The sequence below is a fragment of the Pipistrellus kuhlii genome, unplaced genomic scaffold (assembly GCF_014108245.1).
Source record: "Pipistrellus kuhlii isolate mPipKuh1 unplaced genomic scaffold, mPipKuh1.p scaffold_m20_p_3, whole genome shotgun sequence".
Classification (NCBI taxonomy): domain Eukaryota; kingdom Metazoa; phylum Chordata; class Mammalia; order Chiroptera; family Vespertilionidae; genus Pipistrellus; species Pipistrellus kuhlii.
Genome location: NW_023425529.1, coordinates 8,780,813 through 8,805,541, shown reverse-complemented (window position 1 = coordinate 8,805,541; position 24,729 = coordinate 8,780,813). Strand labels below are relative to the sequence as shown.

Genomic DNA, 24,729 nt, shown 5'->3' with positions numbered 1-24,729 from the left:
GACTGAAGGGTTCCAGGCAGCTGATCAATGATTCTCTGTCATCATTGATGTTTCTATCTCTCTCTCTCTCCCTCTCCCTTCCTCTCTGAAATCAATAAAGAAATATATTTCAAAAGGAAGAAAGAAAAAGAAAACTGACTTGTTTCACAGGATGAGGAACCAGGAGGCCTGGGCTTAGAGGCCCACCCACCCCCCCCCCCCCCCCCCCACCCCCAGCCTCTGCAGCTCTCCTGGAGGACTCTGGGAGAGCCACAACCTCATCAGGCCTTTTCCTTCACATGGAAAATGAAATGGTGGGCCTGGATCGTTCCACTCCTGCCCCTAAACTGTAATTCCCCACACAAGCAGCCAAGTCCCAAATGTCCCCAGGATGGGACACTTTCTGACACACACATGCACACACAGACGCACACACATGCATATAAACACACACCACGTGCACACATGCACACATGTGCACACACACGCACACACATATGCAGCATCTCTAGGAATAACCGGTCACAGCAATATCCAGTCAAGGAAGCCAAAGTCGCTCACATAGAACTGGAAGGTCACATTCTCTCCAATGGCCCATGGCTAGACTTTTCTGGACCTTTCAGTTAAGAAACTTTCCATCATCCTGAAAAACAGGACTCCCCCAACCTGTCACGAAGATTACTGGTACCCCTAAAAGCAGGAAGAAAAATCGAAGATAAAAGATTTTCACTTGGGATTTTCATTAAAAACATCTTCCGTAGGCCCACCCAGTCTGGTTTCCTTCAATGCATGGATTTTTTTCCAGTTCCGGGTGCAGTCTGGGCAGGTTGGTGAGTGTAGTCAGAGAAAGGTCAAGGTTTCCCCCCCGAAAATGCTCCAGCTTTGAGGAAAGTTAAGACTAAAACCCTGCGGAGGACCCAGGCGTGCCTGCAGGTGCCATTCCTGCAGATCTGCAGCTGGGCCACGAGCCCTTTCTGGCCAATCACAGAGCTCCGGCTGCAGCCAGTGGCCTCGGGGTCACTACACTGCCCATGAGTTCCTGGGGGCCAGATGCCTATACGTGCATCCACCTTTCCAGCAGTCTCAGCCTGCTCTCAGCAGGAGCCTACATTCCGAGTCTAATTAGAGGCAGGGCAGAAGGGCATGAAAGCAAAGCTCTCCAAAATCCACACAAAACAAGTGAGGGAGGGCAAGTGACCCACATCAGAAGGGCAGTTCCACACTCAGCATGGTGCTCTGGCGTCACCGTGGAATTCCACAATGACGTCAGCTATTTGCTGAGCACGCACTTTGTGCCAGGGCCTGGGAATCCAGCCGTGAACCCAACCAGCACAATCTCTGCCACTAAGCAGTTTCCAAATAAGCAAACACATACACAGTACCGGGCCTGGTGGGGGTAAATACTACAAGGAAAATGCAGTACAAGGGTTCAGAAATCTGAAAAGAAAAAATATATATATTAATAAGAAGCTAAGGGCTCAGGCTGCCTGGGCAGGACTGACTTCCAGAGCAGAGGCAATGGCAAGTACAAAGGCCCCAAGGCAGGAACGTGTCTGAGAGTCCGAGGAGCAGCAAGCAGGCTGGTGTGACCGGAGCAGAGAGAGGGCAGAGGCAGGAGAGGCTGCTGAGGAGGCCGAGGAAGCCGGGAGCCTTGGAGGCCTTCTGTGTCATTGAGCCCAGGAATGAGGTGGTTAATATTTAACGATTCATTCTTGCTCCCAAAGGAAGAGCAGTCTAAGGAGAACAGAGAAGCAGGGAGGCCAGCCAGAAGACCACTGCACTGTGGTGGCCGTGAGAGGGGTGAGAAGTGGCTGCAGTCAGGACACAAGTTTTATGGGTATCTTCTGAACGAGTGAAAGGAGAGCTCACAGCTGCACAGAGTGACAGCCTCCCAAAGAGCTCGTGGGAAGGATGGGAAGGGGAAATGGTGCAGAGACATGGAAGCACGACCTCCGCCAGGTGGTCAAGGTCAACATCACAGGTAAGTCATGTTGGTGGCCTGTGCCCTGGGGAAGATGTGACGACAATGGCACTGTACCTCTGTGGTCTTCCTCCCCCAAACCCTAACCCCATCTAGCCATAAGAAAAACACCAGACAGATCCCAAGAAAAGCATCAGCTAAATTCCCAAGAGAAGGAAATCCTAAAAATTACCCAGCTAGTACTCTTCAAAACGGTGACGGTCATCAACAAACGAGGAAAGCCTAACTGCCAAAGCCAAGAGGAGCCGAAGGACTAACTGTGACGCTGGGTCCTGGATGGGATTCTGGAGCAGAAGGACATGAAGGAGCAATGAAGGAAGTCTGAATCAAGTAGAGACTTCAGTTAGTGATAACTCTTTATTAATACTGGGTCTTCTCTTGTGACAAATGTACCGTGGAAATGTAATACGTTAACATGAAGGGAAACCAGGAATGGGGTATACAGTCAGAAACTCTCTGTATTATCTTTGCAACTTTTCTGTAAACCTAAAAACTTCTAAAATTAAAAGATTTTAAAAAACAAAAGAGAGTGAGGACCCCGCAGCATATGCTGCAGAAATCAGATGTGAAATACAGAATGCCAGGGGTCACGGCCAATGTTAAGCCTTAGACTGAAAAACTGGGTGAATGTCAGTGCCACAGATGAGGGTGCAAATTTAGGAGATGAAATCAAGAACTCCTCTGACACTCCCCTCCTATCCCTCCTTCATGGACAAATGAACTGAAGGTACAATTATTACCCAATCTTTTTTTTTTTTTTTTCTATCTTTGGTGTCTGTTTTTGTTGTTATTGTTGTTGTTGAGAAGGAGGAAGAGGAGGAGGAGGAAGAAGAGGAGGAAGAGGAGGAAGAGGAGGAGGGAGAGAAAGAAAGAGAAGGAGGGAGAGAGAGAAAGAAAAAGGGTAATTAAGGAGCTGAAACTTTTACATTTGCTTTTCGGGAAGATGCTAAATTGCCCACTTCCTGTCTATTACTGTGCACTCGAGCACAGATGTCTTTCCAACTCTCCAAGCACACAGAGTCTTTGGCAGGAACAACAGCACCAAAGCCAATGCTTCCAACAGCATCTTAGGAGAATCCTTTTCAAATCCAAAGCAAAAGAAAAATCTACATAAGCATAACTGACTCTATTAATACTCCTGATATAATTAGTGTATTGATATCTTTCTTTTATTCAAGCAACAAACATACATAATTGGAGTGAAACTTCATGATCTTAAATCTGGAAGCTTTTCTAATCATAATCATTGCAACTTTTTTAAACTATATAGGTAGGTATGTATGAAAATAATTTTTTTATTTTCCTAAATTCTTCATCTTCCTGAACATTTTATTTTCCTGTGAACAATGAGGTAGAAATGGCAGATGTTATTAATCCCACATGGGGCAACATGGCCTAAAGGAGGGGGCATTTGCGCCTTGGAAACGGACAGATCCTGGTTCTGCCCCCCACTGATCTCATGACCTTGACCTTCCAGCTTAACTCCATCAGCCTCAGTTTCCTCAAGAGTAACACAGAGACAGTATCTATCTGCAGGGCTGTCGTGCAGATAAGAAGTGATAAAGCCAGGCTCTAAATCCCAGCAGTCAAGTTCTAGAACCTGGGCTTTTGGTACCAGCAGACAAGCAGCAGACGGTACTGTTAGCAATGACCTAGGTTTTGTGAGTGACATCAGAGCCACAGCCTATGGCCTGGGAGTAGAAGGTCAGCACCCAGCCACACCCCTTCAGCTCAATCTCCCAGTGGGGTACCAGAGAGGTGGTGTAGGGGGACAAATGGAAGAGTAAGGGCAGGACCACATGGTTCTCATTCAGCTTCCATTCTCGCAGACCAGGGAAAGGACTACGGGTTAGGCCAGTGGTCGGCAAACTGCGACTCATGAGCCACATGCGGCTCTTTGGCCTCTTGAGATTTTAGCAAAGGCCAGCTTAGGAGTATACCCTAATTAGGTTGATAACAATGTACCTACCGCCGAAACCGGTTTGGCTCAATGGATAGAGCGTCGGCTTGGGGACTGAGAGGTCCCGGGTTCGATTCCGGTCAAGGGCATGTACCGTGGTTGCGGGCATATCCCCGGTAGGGGGTGTGCAAGAGGCAGCTGATCGATGACTCTCTCTCATCGATGTTTCTAGCTCTCTATCTCTCTCCCTTCCTCTCTGTACAAAATCAATAAAAATATATTAAAAAAAAACCAATGTACCTACCTATATAGTTTAAGTTTAAAAAATTTGACTCTCACCGAAACCGGTTTGGCTTAGTGGTAGAGTGTCGGTCTGCGGACTGAAAGGTCCTGGGTTCAATTCCGGTCAAGGGCATGTACCTTGGTTGCAGACGCATCCCCAGTGGGGGGGGGGGTGTGCAGGAGGTGGCTGTTCGATGTTTCTCTCTCATCGACGTTTCTGGCTCTCTATCTCTCTCCCTTCTTCTCTGTAAAAAATCAATAAAATATATTTTTTTTTAAATTTGGCTCTCAAAAGAAATTTCAATCGCTGTACTGTTGACATTTGGCTCTGTTGACTAATGAGTTTGCTGACCACTGGGTTAGACCAAAGAGAGTTTCTTGAACAAACGGAGAACCGTTATTGAATGGCAAAGGGCTAGATGGGCTGACATCTGGTAAGGCGGCCATAATTAAAGAAAGATGGCCGGTGGCTTAGTGGCAGAGGTCAAGTTATTTTTGGCAAATACCATTTCTGCATTTTAAAATAGGACACGATGAGTTGCTTATTAAGTGCACTGATAACCAAAAGCTGAAGAGAATATACTGCATCCAATGGTGAGGATTCAAAGCTGATAGAAACTTCGGCGGTATTAATAAAGGTATGGTATCCAGAATCAGGGAGGTGATGGTCTCCCTCTATCCCACACTACCAGACCCCACCCGCAGTAACATCTCCAGTTCAGGGCCTCACATCCGAGAAAAATAAAACGGAGCACAAACAAGGGAGATCAAGATGATAAAAGGAACCCGTGGAAGAGTCTCCCCCAAATCGGAACTGTCTCCCGGAGTAGCGGTGGTACGAGCGGAACTTCACAGGATGCCATGGGGTTCTCCGAGGACACGAACCCAAACGGTCTCTGAGGATGCTTCTCATCATGGTTCCTGAAATGTGTGCTCAAACCAGAGAAACACATGCTAGGTTTTGAGTGTGTGTGTTTTTTTTCCTTCCTTAGTCTAAGATCTCAACAATACTACCGTATTTTCCGGCGTATAAGATGACCCCCTAATTTTACAATTAAAACATAGGTTTAGGCCTATATTCGCTGTATAAGACTACTCCCCACTTCCGAGGCAACACCAGTTCTTTTTTTAGTAGACCGCCTCTCTGACTCTGGCCAATCCAAGCAGGCTTTTTATGCATGCAAATTATACATGTTCTGTACCCAAAGCTACACTGTGTTCTAGTAAAAAGCCTGCGAGGGCGGTGGTATAGTGCCATCCTAGATTTCCAAGTGAGGTGCTTTCTATCTGTCCTCTTTTCTCTGTTCCCTCTGCTGAGACCTGAATTCAGACCACTGAAAAAGTCCGGTTGACTTTTTTTTGTTTCAAAAGTCGTCTTATACACTGGAAAATACGGTATGCATCAGAAGACATTCAAATCCTATCTAATAAAGAGTGGATATGCAAATCGACCGTCACACCATCACAAAGATGGTGGCGCCCATAGCCACAGTTGGCGGCACCTAGTCCCCTCAGCCCCGCTGAGTCCCCAAATCCTTTCAGCCCAGCCAGGGGGGCGGCAGGCACACAGTGTGGTCGGACCTGCCCTCAGCCCCCTACCCGGCCCATGGCAGACCCAAGGCCAAGGCAAGCCTCAGATGGTGGCTGCCCATCCGCCCGGCCATGATTGTGCACTGGTGGGGTCCCTCGGCCTGGCCTGCACCCTCCCAAAATCCGGGACCCCTCAGGGGATGTCAGACAGCCAGTTTCAGTCCGATCTCTCAGGCCGCACCAAGAGACCGCACTGGTCCACGAATTCGTGCACTGGGCCTCTAATAATAATAATAATAATAATAATAATAATAATAATAAAGGAGGCAGGAGGAAACTTAGGGAGGTGATGGAGTTTATGGCCTTGATGGGGGTGTGGGTTTCACAAATGTATACTTACCCCCAAACTCATAAAAATGTATATAGTAAATATGTACAGTTTTTTACACATCCTCAGCTCAATAAAGTGGTTAATGGAATAGAAGAATATCCATTCATTCGGCCGCAATTTTCTAAGTGACACCTGTGTGCCGGACACCGGGTCAGGTCAGCCACAGCTGTTCTTTACCATCTAAGGGCCGGGGAGGAAGAACGACATGTCCCTGTGCTCTCACCCGGTGTTCATTGATGAGAAGGTCCCGAGCAGCGTTGAATATCAGTGTGTGGAGGTGCTTTGAGTAAAACACCAAGGTGTAGTCATAATCAAAGCCGTAGATCTCGATGTCCGCCAGGCTCATCTCATTGTTTGAGAAAATGGCATCCGGATTCAGCAAATTGCTCATGATTGAAGGCACCAATTCTAGAAGTAAAGAAAAAAAGAAATGCATTACGCCGTGTGGTAAGTAAGGGTTAGTTTCTAAGTGAAATGAGCAAACAGAGTGATCCGGCTTCACCTCGAAAACATTATGCTGAGAGAAAGAAGCGGCCAAAAAGGACCACGTGTGTGTGATTCCATTCACAGGAAATGTCTAGCCCAGGCAAATCCATAGAGAGATTAGTGGATGCCTAGGACTGTGGGATGGAGAGAAATACAGTGACTGCTAATGGGTGTACAGAGTTCCTTTCTGGAGTGAAGAAAATGTTCTAAAATTGATTATGGTGAGCATCAGCCTGCGGACAGAGGGGTCCCAGGTTCAATTCCAGTCAAGGGCATGTACCATGGTTGCGGGTACATCACCGGGGGGGGGGGGGGGGGGGGGGCCTTGCAGGAGGCAGCTGATCGATGTTTCTCTCTCATTGATGTTTCTAACTCTCTATCCCTCTCCCTTCCTCTCTGTAAAAAAATAAATAAAACATATTTAATTTTTTAAAAAAGAAGTCTAAAGATACCATCTTTGCAATGGAGAACAGTGCCTTTTTTTTTTTTTCTTCCAAAAATAAAATAAATTCAAGTCTTGATAATTTCAATGCTTTAGAGTCCACAGTGCTCCCCTTTTCCTTTCTGCTCACTTCTTTCTGACCAGGAAGGGCCCACCTTACCCACTTGCGTTCCAAGGGCCACCTGAAGTACTCCAAAGGTCCTCCTCATCTAGCAGGGTGATCGCTCCACTCCGGACTGTCCAGCAGCAACTCTGAGCATCCCAGAAGGCTCCTCGCAGCCTGGCGGCTTGGATCCCTTAGGAAGCTATGGAATCCTCTCCCCAGAAAAACGCACACGGATTTTGCAGAAAATTTTAGGGCACATGTGTCAAACACAAGGCCCGCGGGCCAAATCCGTCCCGCCAGGCCTTGCAATGTGGCCCGCACCGCGCTGTCATCACTGCACTCCGCTGCGTTTCCATCACAATGACAGTTTATGACTGTTCAGTAAACCATTCGGCCAGCGATTTAGGCTGGATTTTAGATTTTGGCCCCTTCTCTGATTGAGTTCGACACCCCTATTTTAGGGAGATGGACCCCTGAAGCCTATTCATGGTCTCCAGTTAAGCTGCCACATTACCTTAACTTCAAACCAAGCCTTTACATCCCCACACAGAATTTCCAGGCTAATGAATGAGGGCAAGTGTATGAATGAGTGAGTGAGTGAATGAATGAACGAAGGAATGAGTGAATGAATGAATTGCCCATTGATAATTTAGATGTGGCTGACTCTACTGAAAACCCTAACAGTCAAGATTAAACTCATTCCATTTCTTCATTAATTTTGACAAAGAAACGAAGGAGACAATAGCCTTAGTGTGTTGTTGGTTTGTCGTTTATCTGTTTGTTTTGCAAATGAAAACAATGTGAGGACAGGAAACAGGAACATTTTAGAAACCTGAGGGTAGCCAGTTGACATGAGTCAGTCCTAAGGAAGGGAGAAGCCAGCAATCTCACGCTCTTGGGCATCTAACACCCAAGACCTCTGGCCTTACATAATAATCGGATGGTGCTATTTTCTGAATATGGCCACATGACACTGTCCGCACGAAGCACGTAAAGCGGGGATCGCTTACAGCTTTCAGTGCCTGGAAGCTCTACCTTGGCAAACCCACTTTCCAAGGGAAGTTCTAACGGCCGGTTTAAATAACAAGTTTATATTTAGAAATGGCCTCGGCAATGAAGCCCCTCTCCCTGAGAAGCATATATAAGGCTCTCAAGGAAAAACAACCCCGGTGGAAAATCACCAATAGCCAGCACATCTCCGAAAACTGCTCTGGAATCCCCCCCTCCCCGCCCCCGCTGGACTGAAAGTGTGTTACTCACATGAGCATCATCACCGGAACGCTGGGACGTTTAATTTACCAGCACTCAGAACAAAGAGAGGAACATCAGGAGGCTAAAAGGGATCACAGCACGCCCAGCGACCTCTTAAAGAAGTGCTAAGAATAAAACCCATGCTTACAAGGCAAGGGAAAAGCAGGCCCATCACTCACCAGGAGGATGAGGAGACTGAACTGTGAACTCTGAAATATAAATCAAGGCTCTTGGCTAGTCAGTTATGCACTTTCCCAAAGAGGAAACGAGAGTGAGCAAGAACTTAGAAAGTGAATTCCTTTTGCGCCTAATGGATGATGACAGCAAGACTAAACAACGGCACTAAGAAATGGAGACACAGCTCTGTTGCTCTGGCCAGAGCCGGGCTCCCAGGCAGCCGCCCTGAGCTGGAAGCTGAGGGCCTTGCAGGGGACAGTGTAGCAGGTGGCAGCTTCCCATCCTTCATCGACTCCTCCCACGGAATGCTGGGAAATGTGGTGACCAACCTATAGCAAGACATGTAACCTGTCTGAGGGGTTCTGTTTACTCATTTTTATTGCAGTAAAATTACATAAAATAAAATAACCAATTTTAAGTATACGGTTCAGATCTTAAGTTCGTTCATATTGCTGTGCAACCGGTCTCCGAGAACTCTTTTCATCTTGCAAAATTGAAACTCCACACTCATTCAATTACAACGTCCCCACCTCCCCCCCACCCCACCCCCACTCCCCCCAACGTCAGCCCCTGGTAACCACCGCTCTACTTTCGATGAATTGTTCCAGGTACATCATAAAAAGGGAATCATCATATTTTGTTCTGGCCTATCTTATGTCTTCAAGGTTAACCCATGTCATAGCATGTGTCAGAATTCTTTCCTTTGGCAGGCTGAATAACATTCCATTGTATGTATATACCATGTTTTGTTTGTCTCTTCATCCATCAGTGACGACCCTTGGGTTATTTCCACCGCTTGGCTACTGTGAACAATGCTGCTATGCACACATATGTACACATGTCTCTTTGAGCCCCTGCTTTCACTTCTTCAGAGTATTTACCCAAAAGTAAAATTGCCGGATCATATAGTAATTTTTTAAAATACATTTTCATTGATTTCAGAGAGAGAGGGAGAGAAAGACAGAAACATCCATGATGAGAGAGAACCATCCATCAGCTGCCCCCTGCACACACCCTACTGAGGATCAAGCCAGAAACACAAGCATGTGCCCCAATCGGGAATCAAACTGTGACCTCCTGGTTCATAGGTCAACACTCAACCACTGAGCCACACAGGCCAGGCTGAAGTTCAATGTTTTAGGTAAGGCAAACCACAATCCCAGAGACACATTTCATGAATATTCATAAGTATTCAAAAAAGATTATGAGTTAGTGTATATTTCCTAAAGATGCTTTAAATTCTCTTTTAAAAGTCCACATGTAGATTGAAAATAAGGTTTTAACATTTCTTTTCAAAGTATATAGATGAAAATATATTGGGGGGGGGGGGGGGAGTACAGGAACTTTGGTTCCTAAGTTCCTAAGTGAAGCAGTATCTACATTTCAACGGCCATCTCTGTGACACATACACTCAAGGTTCAATATCCAAATTTGAAACATTTCAACTTCTCATCTGTAACTGCCAAGGAAAAGACAACCCCACTTGAGGTGGTTTTCTCTCAGAAAACAGCACACGTGACAACTTTCTTCTGTCAGGAAAGGCTTGGGCGGAAGCCAGTTTTGCTTCTGCCACTTGTCTGAAAAGTGTCAGTTTGTTCTGATGCAATTGATAGGTTAGGGAACAGTTTGACCATCACACAAATTTCACATTTATATTTAGAATGTTAGGTTTCCTGCCAACCAATGTTACTTGGGACGGTTGTGTCCATTTAATATCCTTTCTGCTCATCATTAGTTACAGGAAGGGAAATCAAGACGAGCAGAAAGTGTGACTTGAGGTACAGACAACTCCTAAGAGTGTGCTACTGTAAGACCTTAGAGATTTATTTGGGATTTGGGGTTTTATGGGTTGTTTTGTGTGTGTTTTTCCTTTTTGTTGTATTTATTGGCATGGCATTGGTTAACATTATATGGGTTTCGGGTGTACAATCCCACAACACAGCATCTATATAATGTGTTCAGCACTCCCCCAAGTCAAGTCTCCTGTCACCATTTATCCCCCAGGCCTTAGAGATTTAAATACAACCATTCTTAGCCAGAAACTGCTTTCTCCCGCACCTCCAATAGCCGTCCAATTGTAAATCAATTTTCCTTCTGCAATCGTCCCACAACAGATGTCCGATGTCCAAGGTGCCCTTTTCACTGTGAAGGTGAACATCTATGGGGTCATCAGCCCAACACACCCCAACCCTTAGCCGAGGAATGACCCTTTGCCACCTCTAAAAACACAAATTCTGTAGTTGGTCCGAAGGTTGTGGGTTATTGTTAAGCTGATTAAAAACACAAATTCTGGGCTCTTCTGGGATCCTACCCCGCCCCTCCATCCCTAGTCCTTGGTCCAGAACAGAACATGTGACTCATGTTGGACCACTCCTAGGGTCCTACCTCCTGGGTAATGACTTAATCCAGGCTAAACTAGAGTCCATCCATTATTTCTGTGTCTCTCCTTTATAACATTAAGGAGGTACCAGTGAAGCCATCATCCCAATAAAGATAATGAACCTATCTCAATGTCTCCAAACATTTCCTCGCCCCCTTGGAATTCTACCCCTCTCTCCCTCTCTCCTGTGCCCCTGCCCATCCCCAGGCAACTGCAGTTCATTATATCAGATTTGCATTTTCTAGGATTTTATATAATTGAAACCATACAGCATGTCGTATTTTGATAAACTAAAACTCTCAGGAATTTTTGCAATAAGCCTTACTGCACACCTACTGTGTGTCAGGCACTGTATGGGGCACGGGGCAGAGATTATAAACAAACGTAATGGCAAAGCACAAACCGTAATGAGCAACATCACATCACAGGCAGTGAGAGAGGCCAGGAAATGGCACTCTGACAGGTGGAAATAAGCGGGACTGACACAGGGCTGGGGGGGGCCCAGAGAAGGCGGCAATTCAAAAGCCACGTTTATTGCATTTATCAATCTAAAAAGAAGCTGCCTTTTTTTCACTAGGTTAGATATTTTGCATCATCTCCAGGGGAGATCAATCCATGACAAAAAGAATTACTTATCTGAATAATGAGTAATGCATATGACAGTTATACTACTCCCACCAAAAGTTAAAATTATAACTCTTACTACTCTGTAAGTGACACCTGTAATTGACTGCTCTGTAGAAATTCATTATGCTTCCCAAAGTTCCAAAAATAAAAAACACTTGCCCTAGCTTCTTTGGCTAAGTGGATAGAGAGTCAGCCTACGGACCAGAAGGCTAGGGTTCGATTCCGGTCAAAGGCACACGCACAGGTTGCAGGCTGGATCCCCAGTGAGGGGCGTGCAGGAGGCAGCCAATCAATGATTCTCATCATGGATGTTTCTATCTCTCTCTCCCTTTCCCTTCCTCTCTGAAGTCAATAAATATACTTTAAAATAAAATAAATTTAAAAAGCTTAACTGCTCAAAAAAAAAACTTAGAAAAAGAAAAGTGAGCCCTATCCAAAGATCAAAACACAAGGCAAACTATCAAGAATTTGCCATCGAGGTGTAGAGGGCACAGAAGAGGAACAAATACTTGTCAGTGCCTTCCGCACTGGACACGTCTATTCGTCATCTCAGTTAATGTCCCAGAAATCCCATGAAGGAAGACACACAGGGCAGGCCAGGGAGTAGGCTGGAAGATGCACACCGCATGCGGTATAAAGGGAAATAACAGGCCATATGCAAGCACATCCATCCCTTTAAATGACGATTGCACGTGATTTCACAGAGCTCATCATTTTAGAACAAGTTTTCTCAGTCTTGGTGCAACTGACATTTGGGGCTGTGTCATCTTTGCTGTGGGTGGCTACAGGAGAGCCGCATCCTTGGCCTCCACTAGAGGCCAGCAGCCTCTCTGTTCTCCCAGAAAAGGTCTCCAAACATTGCCAAATGCCCTGAGGGGCAAAAAGTCCCCCACTTCAATGCTGGTTGGGAACCACAGGTCTACAGGAAATTTTTGCTAAAGGTTATAAACCAATGTTTCTTTTCCTAAAATTAAAAGAACCTTTTCTAGAGCTGGCTGAATTGTATACAAGGTGCATAAATATTACATATCTAAAAATCTCAAGCTTAAAAAAAAAAAGAAATTCTAAATGAGGGGCCTTCTACAATGTGACCAGCACTCACCTGCAAGCACTGCTCTAAACACCCTTCATGGATGGACTCACCGATCCCTGGACACAACCCTATGACGCTGGTGCTACTGCCAGCTTCCCATTTTACAGATGGGGAAATGGAGCTTCTTCGTGGCATCCCCAGGGTCCCACAGCCTACGAGCAAGTGGCACATCTCACCCACAAGATAAGGATGACAAGATTCCTGCCCAGTTTCTCATAAAACTAAACATAGAATTGCCATTCAGCCAAGCAATGGCATGGCACTTAGAGAAATGAACACATACGCTCTTTCACACAAAAAACTTGGACCCAGATTTTACAGCAGCTTTCCTGTAACAGTAAAAAGCTGGGAGCAACCCAGATGTTCTTCAGCGAGTGGACTGTGGTTAAGTAAAGTTAAGCTGAGGTACATCCATACCATGGTGTGCTTCTCAGCTATTCCACACAGCTTAGATGAACCTCCAAAAGCCAATTCCAAAAGGTTACACATACTGTATAATTCCATCTATAGAACACTTTTGAAATGACAAAATCTTATAAATGGAGAATGGAGAATACGCCTGGAATTAGAGAGAGCATAAGGAAGGAGTGGGTATAGTTATAAAGATAATGTGAGGAGTATTATATATATATATATATAGATAGATAGATAGATAGATAGATAGATAATATAAAGATAATAAAGATATATAAAGAATATAAAGATAATATAAAGGTAATAAAGATGCTGGTTGTAAACTGTTCTTTATCTTGACTGTGGTGCAAGAAATAAGAACCTACAAGTGCTAAGACTGCATAGGACTAAATACACACACATAAGTACAAGTAAAACGAGGGGACTCTGAACAAGAGCTGAGAAATGTATCAATAGCGATGTACTGGTTGTGCACGGTACTATTTATTGTTTTGCAAAATGTTACTATGGGGAGAAAGTAGGCAAAGGATACGCCCAATCTCACTGTATTAATGCTTACAGCTGTATATTGTAAATATACAATTCCTTCCATTGAGAGTTTCCATTTGAAAGTCTTCCCTGCCCAAAAGAGGGGCTGCATGATCTACATTTCTTTCCCTGAAAGACTGCAACTTCCAGTGTCTCCAAAGCCAGTCCTTTTCCCACCATAGCACACATCCACTCCAAAAACCAACGCAAAATTAACTCGGACCAAAGGAAAAACTAAGAAAATGGCCGTGGTACACATAGCATTCTGCATTGCTGGCCAATCTTGAGTTCCCTCAGAAAAGTATCCCAATGGATTTCTTTCATTCGATTGACTTCTAGCCAAAAAGTGGACAATAATGATTCTACAAACTGTCCTCTCCCACCAAATAATCTCTCCTTATCTCTATGTGCCCTTTCCAACCCCCTCCTCAAAAAAAAAAAAATGTTTCAACTTTCCATTCTAAATCTCCCTTGAAAGAAGCAGCACCAATTATCACTGGCCCTTGGCACCCATTCCCAAATGGTCAGCCACTACCGCCTGGCAGAGCAACGCAGGATTTGAAATAAGACAGTGGCCTGGGTTAGGGGCTGAGGCAGATCGGAGTCCAGGTGTGACGGTGGCCCGGGTTCCTTACATTTGAGTCTCACTTTCCCATCTATAGGATGGGGAGGTGGCACCTCCCTCGGGTAGGCACAGGGAAGAATTAATTCAGGGAGACAGTCCAGGTAGCTGGCACTAATATTTCCTCCCTCCTCTTTCTCTCCCCATTTCCCTTGGTAACCACGGAACCATGCTGATGTTAAGTTCACGAGGCCACAAATGCAGTCACTCCCCGGGAGCCAGCCCCTCCCCGTCCAGAACACAGCCGACCTGCACACACACACACACACACACACACACACACACACACCTTTCCAACAAGGCAAACCCAGCCGGTCCCCTAAAACAAAGAAGGAAGCTAGATTAGCCTCCGGGCACTGTCACCTGCCCAGCAGGCGCGTCCAAAGTAACCCGCAGTGGGTCGGATTCGGCTGCTGCTATTCTTAGTGCCCGTTCCCAACCAAACCTAACGGTGCGTGGGGGTGACCGTCTCCACCCCCGGGGGAGCCCAAAGCGCTTCCGATGCAGATTTCTGACTAAAATATCCCAAGAATGTATAAAAGAGCTTTGTAATTGGAAGAAAGGCAAGAGTTGTAAAGTTTCCGGAGGCGCATTTTTCCGCGTTTCCCTGAATAGCAATGCGGAGGTGATGTTGCTCGCAGTTGGGGGCGATCGGGGCGGCTGAGGGTCACAATTGGGGATCCCGTAGATCAGCAAGCGGATCCTGCACGGGTCCGAGGCTACACGCTTCCCCGCTGACCGTGCGGGAGGAGACCTGGCGCCCCAGCCCCGCGGGGAGGGTCCCCGCAGCTACAGGGGCCCCCGGGGACGGGGGGAGGGCGATCGCACTCACCCTCCGAGCTCCTCTTCGCCTCCTGGTAGCGCTCCCACAGGTAGCGCTTCTGGTCGCGGGCGGTTCCAGGCGCCGTGCACAGGGCCCGCGCCTGGCCCGCGCGCGGCCGCCCCCGGGCCGCGGTCCTGCAGACGCTCCGCAGGGCGGCCGCTGCCGTCCTCGCCCGGGCCCCGTGGGCCATCGCCGCCGCCGCGGTGGCCATGCTTGCAGCCGCTGAGCTACAGCGGGCACCGCGGACTGGAGCTCCGCCCGCGCTCGGCCCAGCAGGCGGGCAGCTCCTTGCGTCTGAGCACGTGGTGGCGCGGCCCAGCCCCGCGGCTGGGAAGGAGCCTGGGGGCGGGCCCGGGGCGTGGTGGGCAGGGGCCTGGTCCAGTCTGGGGAGGGGGCGGGGCCTGTGGGGCGGAGCTTGGGGCGGGCCTGTGCGCTTGGTGGGCGGGGCCTGGCCCAGCCTTAGGAGGAGGGCGGGGGTGGGGTCTGGGCAGCCTTAGGAGGGGGCGGGGCCTGGCCCAGCCTTGTCAGGTAGGGGGCGGGGTCTGGGCGGGGCCTGTCGGGTGGTGGGCGGGGCCCGGTCCAGCCTTAGGAGGGGGCGGGGCGGGGCGTGGCCTGGGGCCACGCGCCAGGTAGTCTGCAGTCACTGCTTGGCCCGGCGGCGCCCCAAGTGGCAGTGCCCCAAGTGGCAGTGCAGTTGGGCAGACGCAGGTTCAGACCGAGGTCACAAGGAAAGGTATGACTTTTTTTTTTTTTTTTCTGTTTTTGTCTTGCTTTGCTTTTTATTTATTTTTTGTTTTTCTATATTGAAATTTCATTTTTATTTATTTTTTATTTTGTATTTATTTTTATTTTTTAATTACTTTATTGATTACGGTATCACATATTTGTCCTTATCCCCTCCATTCCCATCCCAAACCCCTCCCCACACATGCTCCCACCCCCCTGTTGTCCGTGACCACTGGTTAGGCTCATCTGCATGCACATAAGTCCGTTGGTTGATCTCTCTCCCTTATCCCAACCCTCCCCTACCTTCCGCTGAGGTCCGACAGTCTGATCAGAAAGGGATGACTTCTTGCCGACCCTCACCCTCGGCCACTGAACGTGACCCCGTTGCCGCCTGCCCGTCCAGCTCCGCAGCGTCTTCCTCCCGCAGTCTGTGCCTGTCCGCTCACTCTGGCTGCACGGACAGTGCCTCTCCAGGAGGTGCCCTCTCTCCACATGAATGGCCTCTGAGTTCTGGATCTCCCCTGGATTGCAGGGTGAGTCTAGAATGCCTCGGGATCCTTCCAGTGCTTCCCGGGAGAGGGCAGCTGTGCCAAGGCCCCACCCGTGGCCTGGTGTGTTTGAGGGCCACTCCCCTCTGCACAGCCCAGAAGGCCCTCCGGACACTGCCACCTTGTCCAGCCCCTGCCCACACTCACCTGCCCGGTGCACCTGTCCTCTCTCAGACCTTCTAGGCTGCACCTGTTCTGTGCAGTGTGGTTCCACCAAAGTCAAATAAACAGGAACTGCCCCCATGCTTCATTTCTGTGGGCCTGAGTCAGCCTTGGCTCCTGTGGGAAAGACGGATGCGGCCCACCCAGGGCCTGACGGAGACCCGCTGAACTGCGAGGGCTTCCCAAGCTACTGCGGTGGTCACTGTTGAGCGGGGCTGAGTGACGTCAGGAATTACTCTCATGTGTCTAAGTCCTTAATCTACAGAAGCCAGAATTAGAAATGGTGGGTAAGGCATTTTAAGAAAGATGACATCTGCTGAAACCGATTTGGCTCAGTGGATAGAGCGTCGGCCTGCAGACTGAAGGGTCCTGGGCTTGATTCTGGTCAAGGGCATGTACCTTGGTTGCAGGCATACCCCCAGTGGGGGCTGTGCAAGAGGCAGCTGATGTTTCTCTCTCATCAGTGTTTCTAGCTCTCTATCCCTCTCTTTTCCTCTCTGTAAAAAATCAATAAAATATATTTTTTCTAAAAAGAAAGAAAAAGAAAGATGACATCTAATACCAACCAGAGGACCCATTTAAAAAAAAAAGAGAGACTGATTTTAAATTTAAAATTGGGGGAAAATAATTATACTTATGTGTTTAGATAAAAAAAAAAATGCAATTTTTGTCTATATGACTTACCTGACTTTTTGGATTAAGAGTCCTCCTGCCATAGAGCAGAGGTCTCTGGCTGAGCCAAGCACTTTGAGGCAAAAAGTCACCTTCTAGAGCACATGTGTCAAACACAAGGCCCGCGGGCCAAATCCGTCCCGCCAGGCCTTGCAATGTGGCCCGCACCGCGCTGTCATCACTGCACTCTGCTGCGTTTCCATCACAATGACAGTTTATGACTGTTCAGTAAACCATTCGGCCCGCGATTTAGGCTGGATTTTAGATTTTGGCCCCTTCTCTGATTGAGTTCGACACCCCTATTCTAGAGCCTTTGTTTATTGTCTTCCCTCTACTAGGGGTGTCGAACTCAATCAGAGAAGGGGCCAAAATCTAAAATCCAGCCTAAATCGCGGGCCGAATGGTTTACTGAACAGTCATAAACTGTCATTGTGATGGAAACGCAGCGGAGTGCAGTGATGACAGCGTGGTGCGGTCCACATTGCAAGGCCTGGCGGAACGGATTTGGCCCGCGGGCCTTGTGTTTGACACATGTGCTCTACACTGACTGAGATGCTTGGCATTTCTTTTTTTTTTTTTTTTTACAAGAACCCCAGGGAGAAGGAAGTCACATAACGTTCACCTACCATACTTCACCCAAAATAAGCAGTTCAGCACAGAACCCCAGCTGGATGTAATAGGATATGAACCCGAAGTTCCGGTTTTTCCTCCCACTGAAATGGTCTCTCACTAGTCAGACTTAAATCAAATATCAGAGAAGAGAATAATAAGACCTCTCTGGGTCAGAGGTAGCTTGGAACGTAAATCACAAAAGCCTCTTTCATAGTCAGGATTAGTACTGAAATCTCTAGAATTAAGAGTTTTTTAAGATATGTTCTTAGCCGAAGCCGGTTTGGCTCAGTGGTAGAGCCTCGGTCTGCGGACTGAAGGGTCCCGGGTTCGATTCCCGTCAAGGGCATGTACCTTGGTTGTGGGCACATCCCCGGTAGGGGGTGTGCAGGAGGCAGCTGGTCGATGTTTCTCTCTCATTGACATTTCTAGCTCTCTATCTCTCTCCCTTTCTCTCTCTGTTAAAAATCAATAAAATATATTTTTTTAAAAAAAGATATGTTCTTGAAACCAAATCGAAATGTAGATGAGATGAGTTATAAAGGATCTATTAAACAGAAAAATTTCATCTTTGAATAAGTGCATCACAAAACTGTGATCAGCAGGAGAAACAAGCCCAGCCGTGTGACTCGGTGACTGAGCATCGACCTATGAATCAGGAGGTCATGGTTCGATTCCCAATCAGGTACCAGGGTTGCAGGCTCCATCCCAGTTTGGAGCATGGAAGAGGCAGCCAATCAACCATTATCTCTCATCATTGATGTTCCTATCTCTCTCTCCCTTCCTCTCTGAAACCAATATCCTATATAATAAAAGCATAATATGCGAACGGGAGGTCATCTGGGAGTTAGATTAGGGGACGGGGCCAGGCTGGGGAAGAGAGGGAGTACCCAGCCAGCAGCCGGCAGCCATTAGGGAACCTACCAGTGCATGATTGCATAGTGTACATATTAGAAACAAAATTTAGGTTTTAACACCCTCTCACAATTCCATCATTTTAGCATGTGCTTACTATAATCTCATGCATAAAAATGTTATGAATGTAACTAAAATCTGAGTTATCATTGCTGGAAGCCCACTATTCTCATACCCCTTGAAGGATTACACCACTTTCAACATGTTGATCGAATGTAATGATACAAGACTAAGGAAAGTCCTAAGACTTTTCAAGCTAGCAATTATCATCATTAATCTATAATCCAAAGAGAAACCTGAAAAATCAACTAAAGATTATTGTTTCCAATAGGTTAAAATACAGTTCAGGCCATTTCTTTCAATGCTGTTAGTCTGGGCACAGCCAACACTTCTGTTGAATACCCAGGCACATTGTGTAAATACCCAGAAAGAACCTGTTTATCCACTCCCTCCCCCTTCCTGCATTGACTGAGCACCATTTCTGATGCTTTGAAGAAATGAAGAATGAAATTCAGTGTTTAACTTTCATTTCATTTTAAGTTTCTAAGTTTTTATCTTTAATCAGAAAGTACCTTCGAATCTCTGGGCCAGGTCTGAGGCATTCTGTCCTGCATTCCATAAGTAAAATCCAAGGTGGGCCCATGTGAAGAGCCATTTGTTACTTCAGGTGCCGTGTTACTTAGTGTCATGGTTATCCGTGAGAAGGCTCTCCCTATACAAAGTGTCTTAAACAGAATTTGAGGAAAGATGTGACACACTGACATGAGAGAAGTGTGGTTGAGCATGGTGCTCTGCCTACAAAAGAATGAGAAATGGGATGGAAAAGACCTTTAAAAGGTATCTTTCTGGACTGACTAAATGTTTGTTTCCCTCCCCTAAAATTCGTATGTTGAAATCTTAACACCTGCCATGACAAGAGGTGGCCTTTGGGAGGTGATTAGATTGGGAGGGTGGGGCCTCCCTGAATGGGATTAGTGCACTTATAAAAGAGACCCCCAATTGCTCTCAGCCCCTTTCTTTCCACCATGTGAGAACACAGCGAGGAAATAACAATCCATGAACCAGGAACTGGGCTCCCACCTGACACTGAATCTGCTGGTACTTTGATCTTGGATTTCCTAGCCTACAAAACTGCGAGAAATAAATTTCTGTTGCTTAGCCGAAACCGGTTTGGCTCAGTGGATAGAGCATCGGCCTGCAGACTGAAAGGTCCCAGGTTCGATTCCGGTCAAGGGCATGTACCTTGGTTGCGGACACATCCCCAGTAGGGGATGTGCAAGAGGCAGCTGATTGATGTTTCTCTCTCATCGATGTTTCTAATTCTCTATCCCTCTCTCTTCCTCTCTGTAAAAAAAAAATCAATAAGATATATTTTTTAAAATTAAAAAAATTGAAAATAAATAAATAAATTTATGTTGCTTAAGCCACACAGGCTATGGTGTTCTGTTGGAGCAGCCTGAGCAAATGAAGACACTTTCCTAATGAGGGAAGGTAAATAGATAGCAAAAAAAATGGAGAGTTTGTAAAAACAGTTGCATACTTTAAAATCGAAGACTTTTTTTTCCAGAGAGGAAGGAAGAGGGAGAGAGAGATAGAAATATCAGTGATGAGCCGGGACCGGTTTGGCTCAGTGGGTAGAGCGTCGGCCTGCGGACTGAAAGGTCCCGGGTTCGATTCCGGTCAAGGGCATGTACTGTGGTTGCGGGCACATCCCCAGTGGGGGGTGTGCAAGAGGCAGCTGATCGATGATTCTCTCTCATCGATGTTTCTAACTCTCTATCCCTCTCTCTTCCTCTCTGTGAAAAATCAATAAAAATATATTTTTTAAAAAAAGAAATATCAGTGATAAGAGAGAATCATTGAGAGAATCATTGATCGGCTACCTTCTGCGTGGTCCACATCGGGGATTGAGCCCACAGCCAAGGCATATGGTTGAACTGTGACCTCCTGACTCATAGGTTGACGCTCAGCCACTGAGCCCCTCAGCCCAGGCTGAAGACAAGCTTTAAATAAGCAACGTATGGAGGTGACGCAATGGGGAAAGTCACCTGCTTCTGACAGAGGTAGATCAGAGCAATTACCTAATTTATGGTGCTCAGCTGCTTCCTGACGCATGAAAAGTTGGCCAGAGTGCTTGCATTTTCCTTTATTGTTATCACTTGTTTATAATATTCCATTGCTTTCTTCCTTTGGAGTCTGAAAAAGATAAATTTAATTAAAGTTTTGTATCAAAGTAGCATTGCCGTCATTCTTTCACTAAACAAACATTTGCTGAATGCTGGCACTAGGGCTGGAGTGCAAGCCGAAGACTAATTAATCCTTGCCTGGGGAAATTCCCGAGGTAGGAGGAGAGACTGGAGAGTGAAACAGAGGGCTGGCCACTCAGGGAGAGCACTGAGTACACACCGAAGGTTTTGGGGCTTTAATATTGAAGAGTTTTCATTAAGAGAATGACGTGATCTGATTTGCATTTTGGAAAACTCATTTGGGTGGATGTATGGAGGGTAAAGCAGGTGAGGCTACAGGCAGGGAGACCAGGCAGTTTAGAGCAGTGGTTCTTTTTTTTTTTTTTTTTTAAGACATATGTGTGTGTGTGTGTGTGTGTGTGTGTGTGTGTATTTATTTATTTATATTTATTTTTTTTACAGAGAGGAAGAAAGAGCGATAGAGAGTTAGAAACATCGATGAGAGAGAATCATTGATCAGCTGCCTCTTGCACACCCCTACTGGGGATGTGCCCGCAACCAGAGTACGTACATGCCCTTCACCGGAATCGAACCAGGGACCCTTCAGTTCGCAGGCCGACGCTCTATCCACTGAGCCAAACCGGTTCCGGCTAGAGCAGTGGTTCTTTCTCAGCCTTTCTAATGCCACAACCCTTTAATACAGCTCCTTCTGTTGTGGTGACCCCCAATCATAAAATTATTTTCTTGGCTACTTCCTGTCATTTTGCTCCTGTTAATAAATCGTAATGTAAATAAATATCTGTGTTTTCCGATGGTCTTAGGCGACCCTGCTAGTGGTTCTCAACCTGTGGGTCAGCATAGCCATCCTCGCTGGCTGGTCCTCATCACACACAGAGGCCTGTTCCTCATCCCCCAGCCCCGCGTGTCAGGCAGCCTGCCCCACCTTCAGCAAGAATCCTCTTCATCAGTATAGCCAGGGCCCCCCTGTTTACCCTGATGTCTCCTCTTCCCACCCCACTTTTCCCTGTATTCACCGTTGAGGGCAATTTCTCTCCCGCTCTGCAAAGCCCCTTTACCGCGGCCCTGCCCTGTCACAGAGGGTTTGGACCCTGGCTGCCTTGCCTTTCTGTAACACGGGTCACGAATGATCTTGTCTCTAGCAGCTTTAGTGGTGCTTGTGTGGGGACCAGAGACCATGGGCGGAGGCCTGCATAGAGGCCTGGGGCGGGTACATCGCCCTCACAAGGCCTGGGAGGGAGGCAGAAAACATCGGGCTCCTTTGGTCTTTTCCTGCTGCCGAAACCTCTGCACGTCCGTGGGCTAAGAGCTCCTTGCAAACAGGTTATGGTCGGAACATAACTCTCAGACACGGCAAGTCTCTCTGGAGCCAGAGAGGTGAGTCACCCCTGATGGGGGGCCCCAGACCTCCTTGCCATTGGGGGGGGGGGGGGTAAAGGGGAGGGTGTTTGGAGGAGGAGATACACTTGAAACATTTCATAAAAACTTACCTTTCACTCTCCCTTAATGGAAAATCAGTAAATCTGCTGAAAATTCCATCATTTCTCCGAGTAGGATGTTTTTCTCCCCCAAACACTTCTCCTGATATTTAAGCAGTCTCCAAATTTTGTGATTGCAAGAGAATTGTTTCCAGCAGCAAATCTGAAAATAAAACAGGCGTGTGTTAGTTACTGGGCACGATCAACGTTGGCTAGGTTCGTTGTGCGGCCAAAAATAATCCTCCTAACCACGCTGCACGTGGCACAGGAAGGTACAGCAGAGCGGTTCAGAACCACAGAGCTTCAAGGCCTTCCAAGCGATTTATAAGATGTTTGAGCTTCTTGATAAGAAACTGGGGCAACATTCTCAACCCTAGCATTACTGACATTCGGGGCTGGATAACTTGTTGTGGGGACTGTCCTGTGCGTTGTAGTATGTTTGGTGACATCCTTGGCCTCTACCCACTACATGCCAATAACACACGCGAGCGCACACACACACACACACAGGCAAAGATCCCGTGGGGGCCAAGATTGCCCTTTATTGAGAACCACTGGCCCAGAGGATGGAAAGACTTAAGTTCAGCATTTCTTTTTTTTTTTTCTTTCTTTTTTTTTAATATATCTTATTGATTTTTTACAGAGAGTTCAGCATTTCTTTACCCCGAAGATCAGAGGTGGGGGATGGATTCACGAGTGTGGGTTAAGCATATTAATCCTAACAATAAAAGCTAGTACAGGAAACCAAAGTGTATCAGAAAAAGACACGTTTACATCAGAACACCTACGGTGTATTCCGTGTCACAGGGTGGCTGGCCAGGAAGCTGGACATCCCAGTAGCACATTCCAAACCGTGGCTTCCTGTGAAGTTCTCCTCCGATGCCGACGTGGCCAGGCCAGGTCGTTCAGGCCTCTGCCTGCAGGGGAGGAATTTCAACCAAGAAGTGATGCCTAAGGTTTTGTTTTCCACAAAGGAAGTAAGGTGACAGTAGGCAGAATATGTAATACCGTTTCTTCATCACCACCAATAGTTGGATTTCTTTTTTTTTCTTAATAAATCAATGACCGGCCCTCGCTACGTGGGGCTTGGTTTTCATACAACGTGTTTGTGTGTGCACGGCCATTATTGGGCCACAGATCTAAGAACATAGATTGAAACCAAATTCTGGGTCCGTTTTACAAAGGAACAGGTCAGACACGGGGTGAGAGTAGAGGGGTCACGGGGTCACAAGTCCTAAGAGGAGGCCAGCGTAATAAGAAGCAATAGGTGGTCCAGCCGTGTAATAACACGCATGTGCCCAAGCCCCATAAATCCAATCCATCAGTAACGGCTCTACCTGGACACACAGCACCATAAGAATGTCCCTCTGAGGGCCCAGCACTTTGCTCCCTTGTTGAGAGCTATATATTCTGACAATAATACAGACTTGTATAAAGTAGGAAGTATTTTCAAAGTCATGCTTTGTTCAGAAGAGGGGAAAACCATAATAATGTTCTCAGAGGTGTTGTTACAGCATTGCTAGTAGGAAAAAAAATTAATTTAAAAAGCAGATTTAGCTCTCTCTCTCTTTTTTTTTTTTTTTTTTTTTTTTTTTTTTAACAGAGAGGATGAGAGAGGAATAGAGAGTTAGAAACACTGATGAAAGAGAAACATTGATCAGCCAGAAACCAAGGTACGTGCCCTTGACCGGAATCGAACCTGGGACTCTTCAGTTTGCAGTTTGACACTCTATCCACTGAGCTAAGCCGGTTAGGGCTGAATTCAGGCTTGATTACAAAGGACTGAAGTGAGACATTCTCTTTGGCCTGCCTCCCAGGAAGCCAGCCTCATCCCTTCACAACCAATGGGTTTCACAGGTCATGCTTCAACCCTGATTCCATGTTGGCAGGACTTCCAGTGAGACTGGGAGACCCACGAGGGCAGAAGCTAAGCCTGTGGTCTCGTAGCTATTACCCCAACTCCTGGCACAGGGCGCTGGCCAGGCACAGTCCTCAGGGAACAACGGCTGAGGGAATGAGGGAATGAGTGAATGAGTGAGTGAATGAATGAATGAAGCTACACCAGACACTCAATGATTGCCTAACAAACAATGTGCTTTCCAGACAGGCCCATCAGTAATGGAAATTGGGACCTCGCAGGAAAAAAAATCTGGTACAGGATAAAATCCCACAATCACAATCAGACACCAGAGAAACATTGGGCTCTGCTCTGAAAGATGAAAGAGTGGGCAAAATAGCTTAAATCAGACTCTCCTATTATTTATAACCAAGGCCTCAATTACTTTATAACCCACAGACGGGAATAACAAAATAGCTACCAGTTCTGATGATCTCACTAGGTGCCACAGCTTTGCACGCTGTCTCAGTTAAGCCTGGTAATGGCTCCAGGAGACAGAGAGAATC

The 24,729-nt window shown here is 46.8% G+C and overlaps 1 protein-coding gene and 1 long non-coding RNA gene across 3 annotated transcripts in view; both read right to left on the bottom strand.

Annotated features, from left to right (window-relative positions):
• NT5DC3 (5'-nucleotidase domain containing 3) overlaps nucleotides 1-15,322 on the bottom strand; it is a 39,825-nt gene extending 24,503 nt beyond the window's left edge. The window contains exons 1-2 of one of the 2 annotated variants that reach the window (XM_036456797.2): nucleotides 15,022-15,322; nucleotides 6,287-6,471 (exon numbers count right to left, since the gene is read on the bottom strand). In XM_036456797.2, the coding sequence (XP_036312690.2) occupies nucleotides 6,287-6,471; nucleotides 15,022-15,223 (387 nt within the window). In that variant the 5' untranslated portion in view covers nucleotides 15,224-15,322. Of the gene's footprint in view, nucleotides 1-6,286; nucleotides 6,472-6,565; nucleotides 6,710-15,021 lie in introns of those variants that run through there. The other variant, XM_045587584.1, reaches the window with a different exon arrangement.
• A 3,840-nt stretch (nucleotides 15,323-19,162) lies between these two features.
• On the bottom strand, nucleotides 19,163-22,486 carry LOC118730626. Its single transcript, XR_004991537.2, has 3 exons — nucleotides 22,339-22,486; nucleotides 20,726-20,840; nucleotides 19,163-19,439 (listed from the first exon to the last, which is right to left on the bottom strand). It is a non-coding gene; the product is annotated as an uncharacterized LOC118730626 (long non-coding RNA).
• Nucleotides 22,487-24,729: the final 2,243 nt, after the last annotated feature.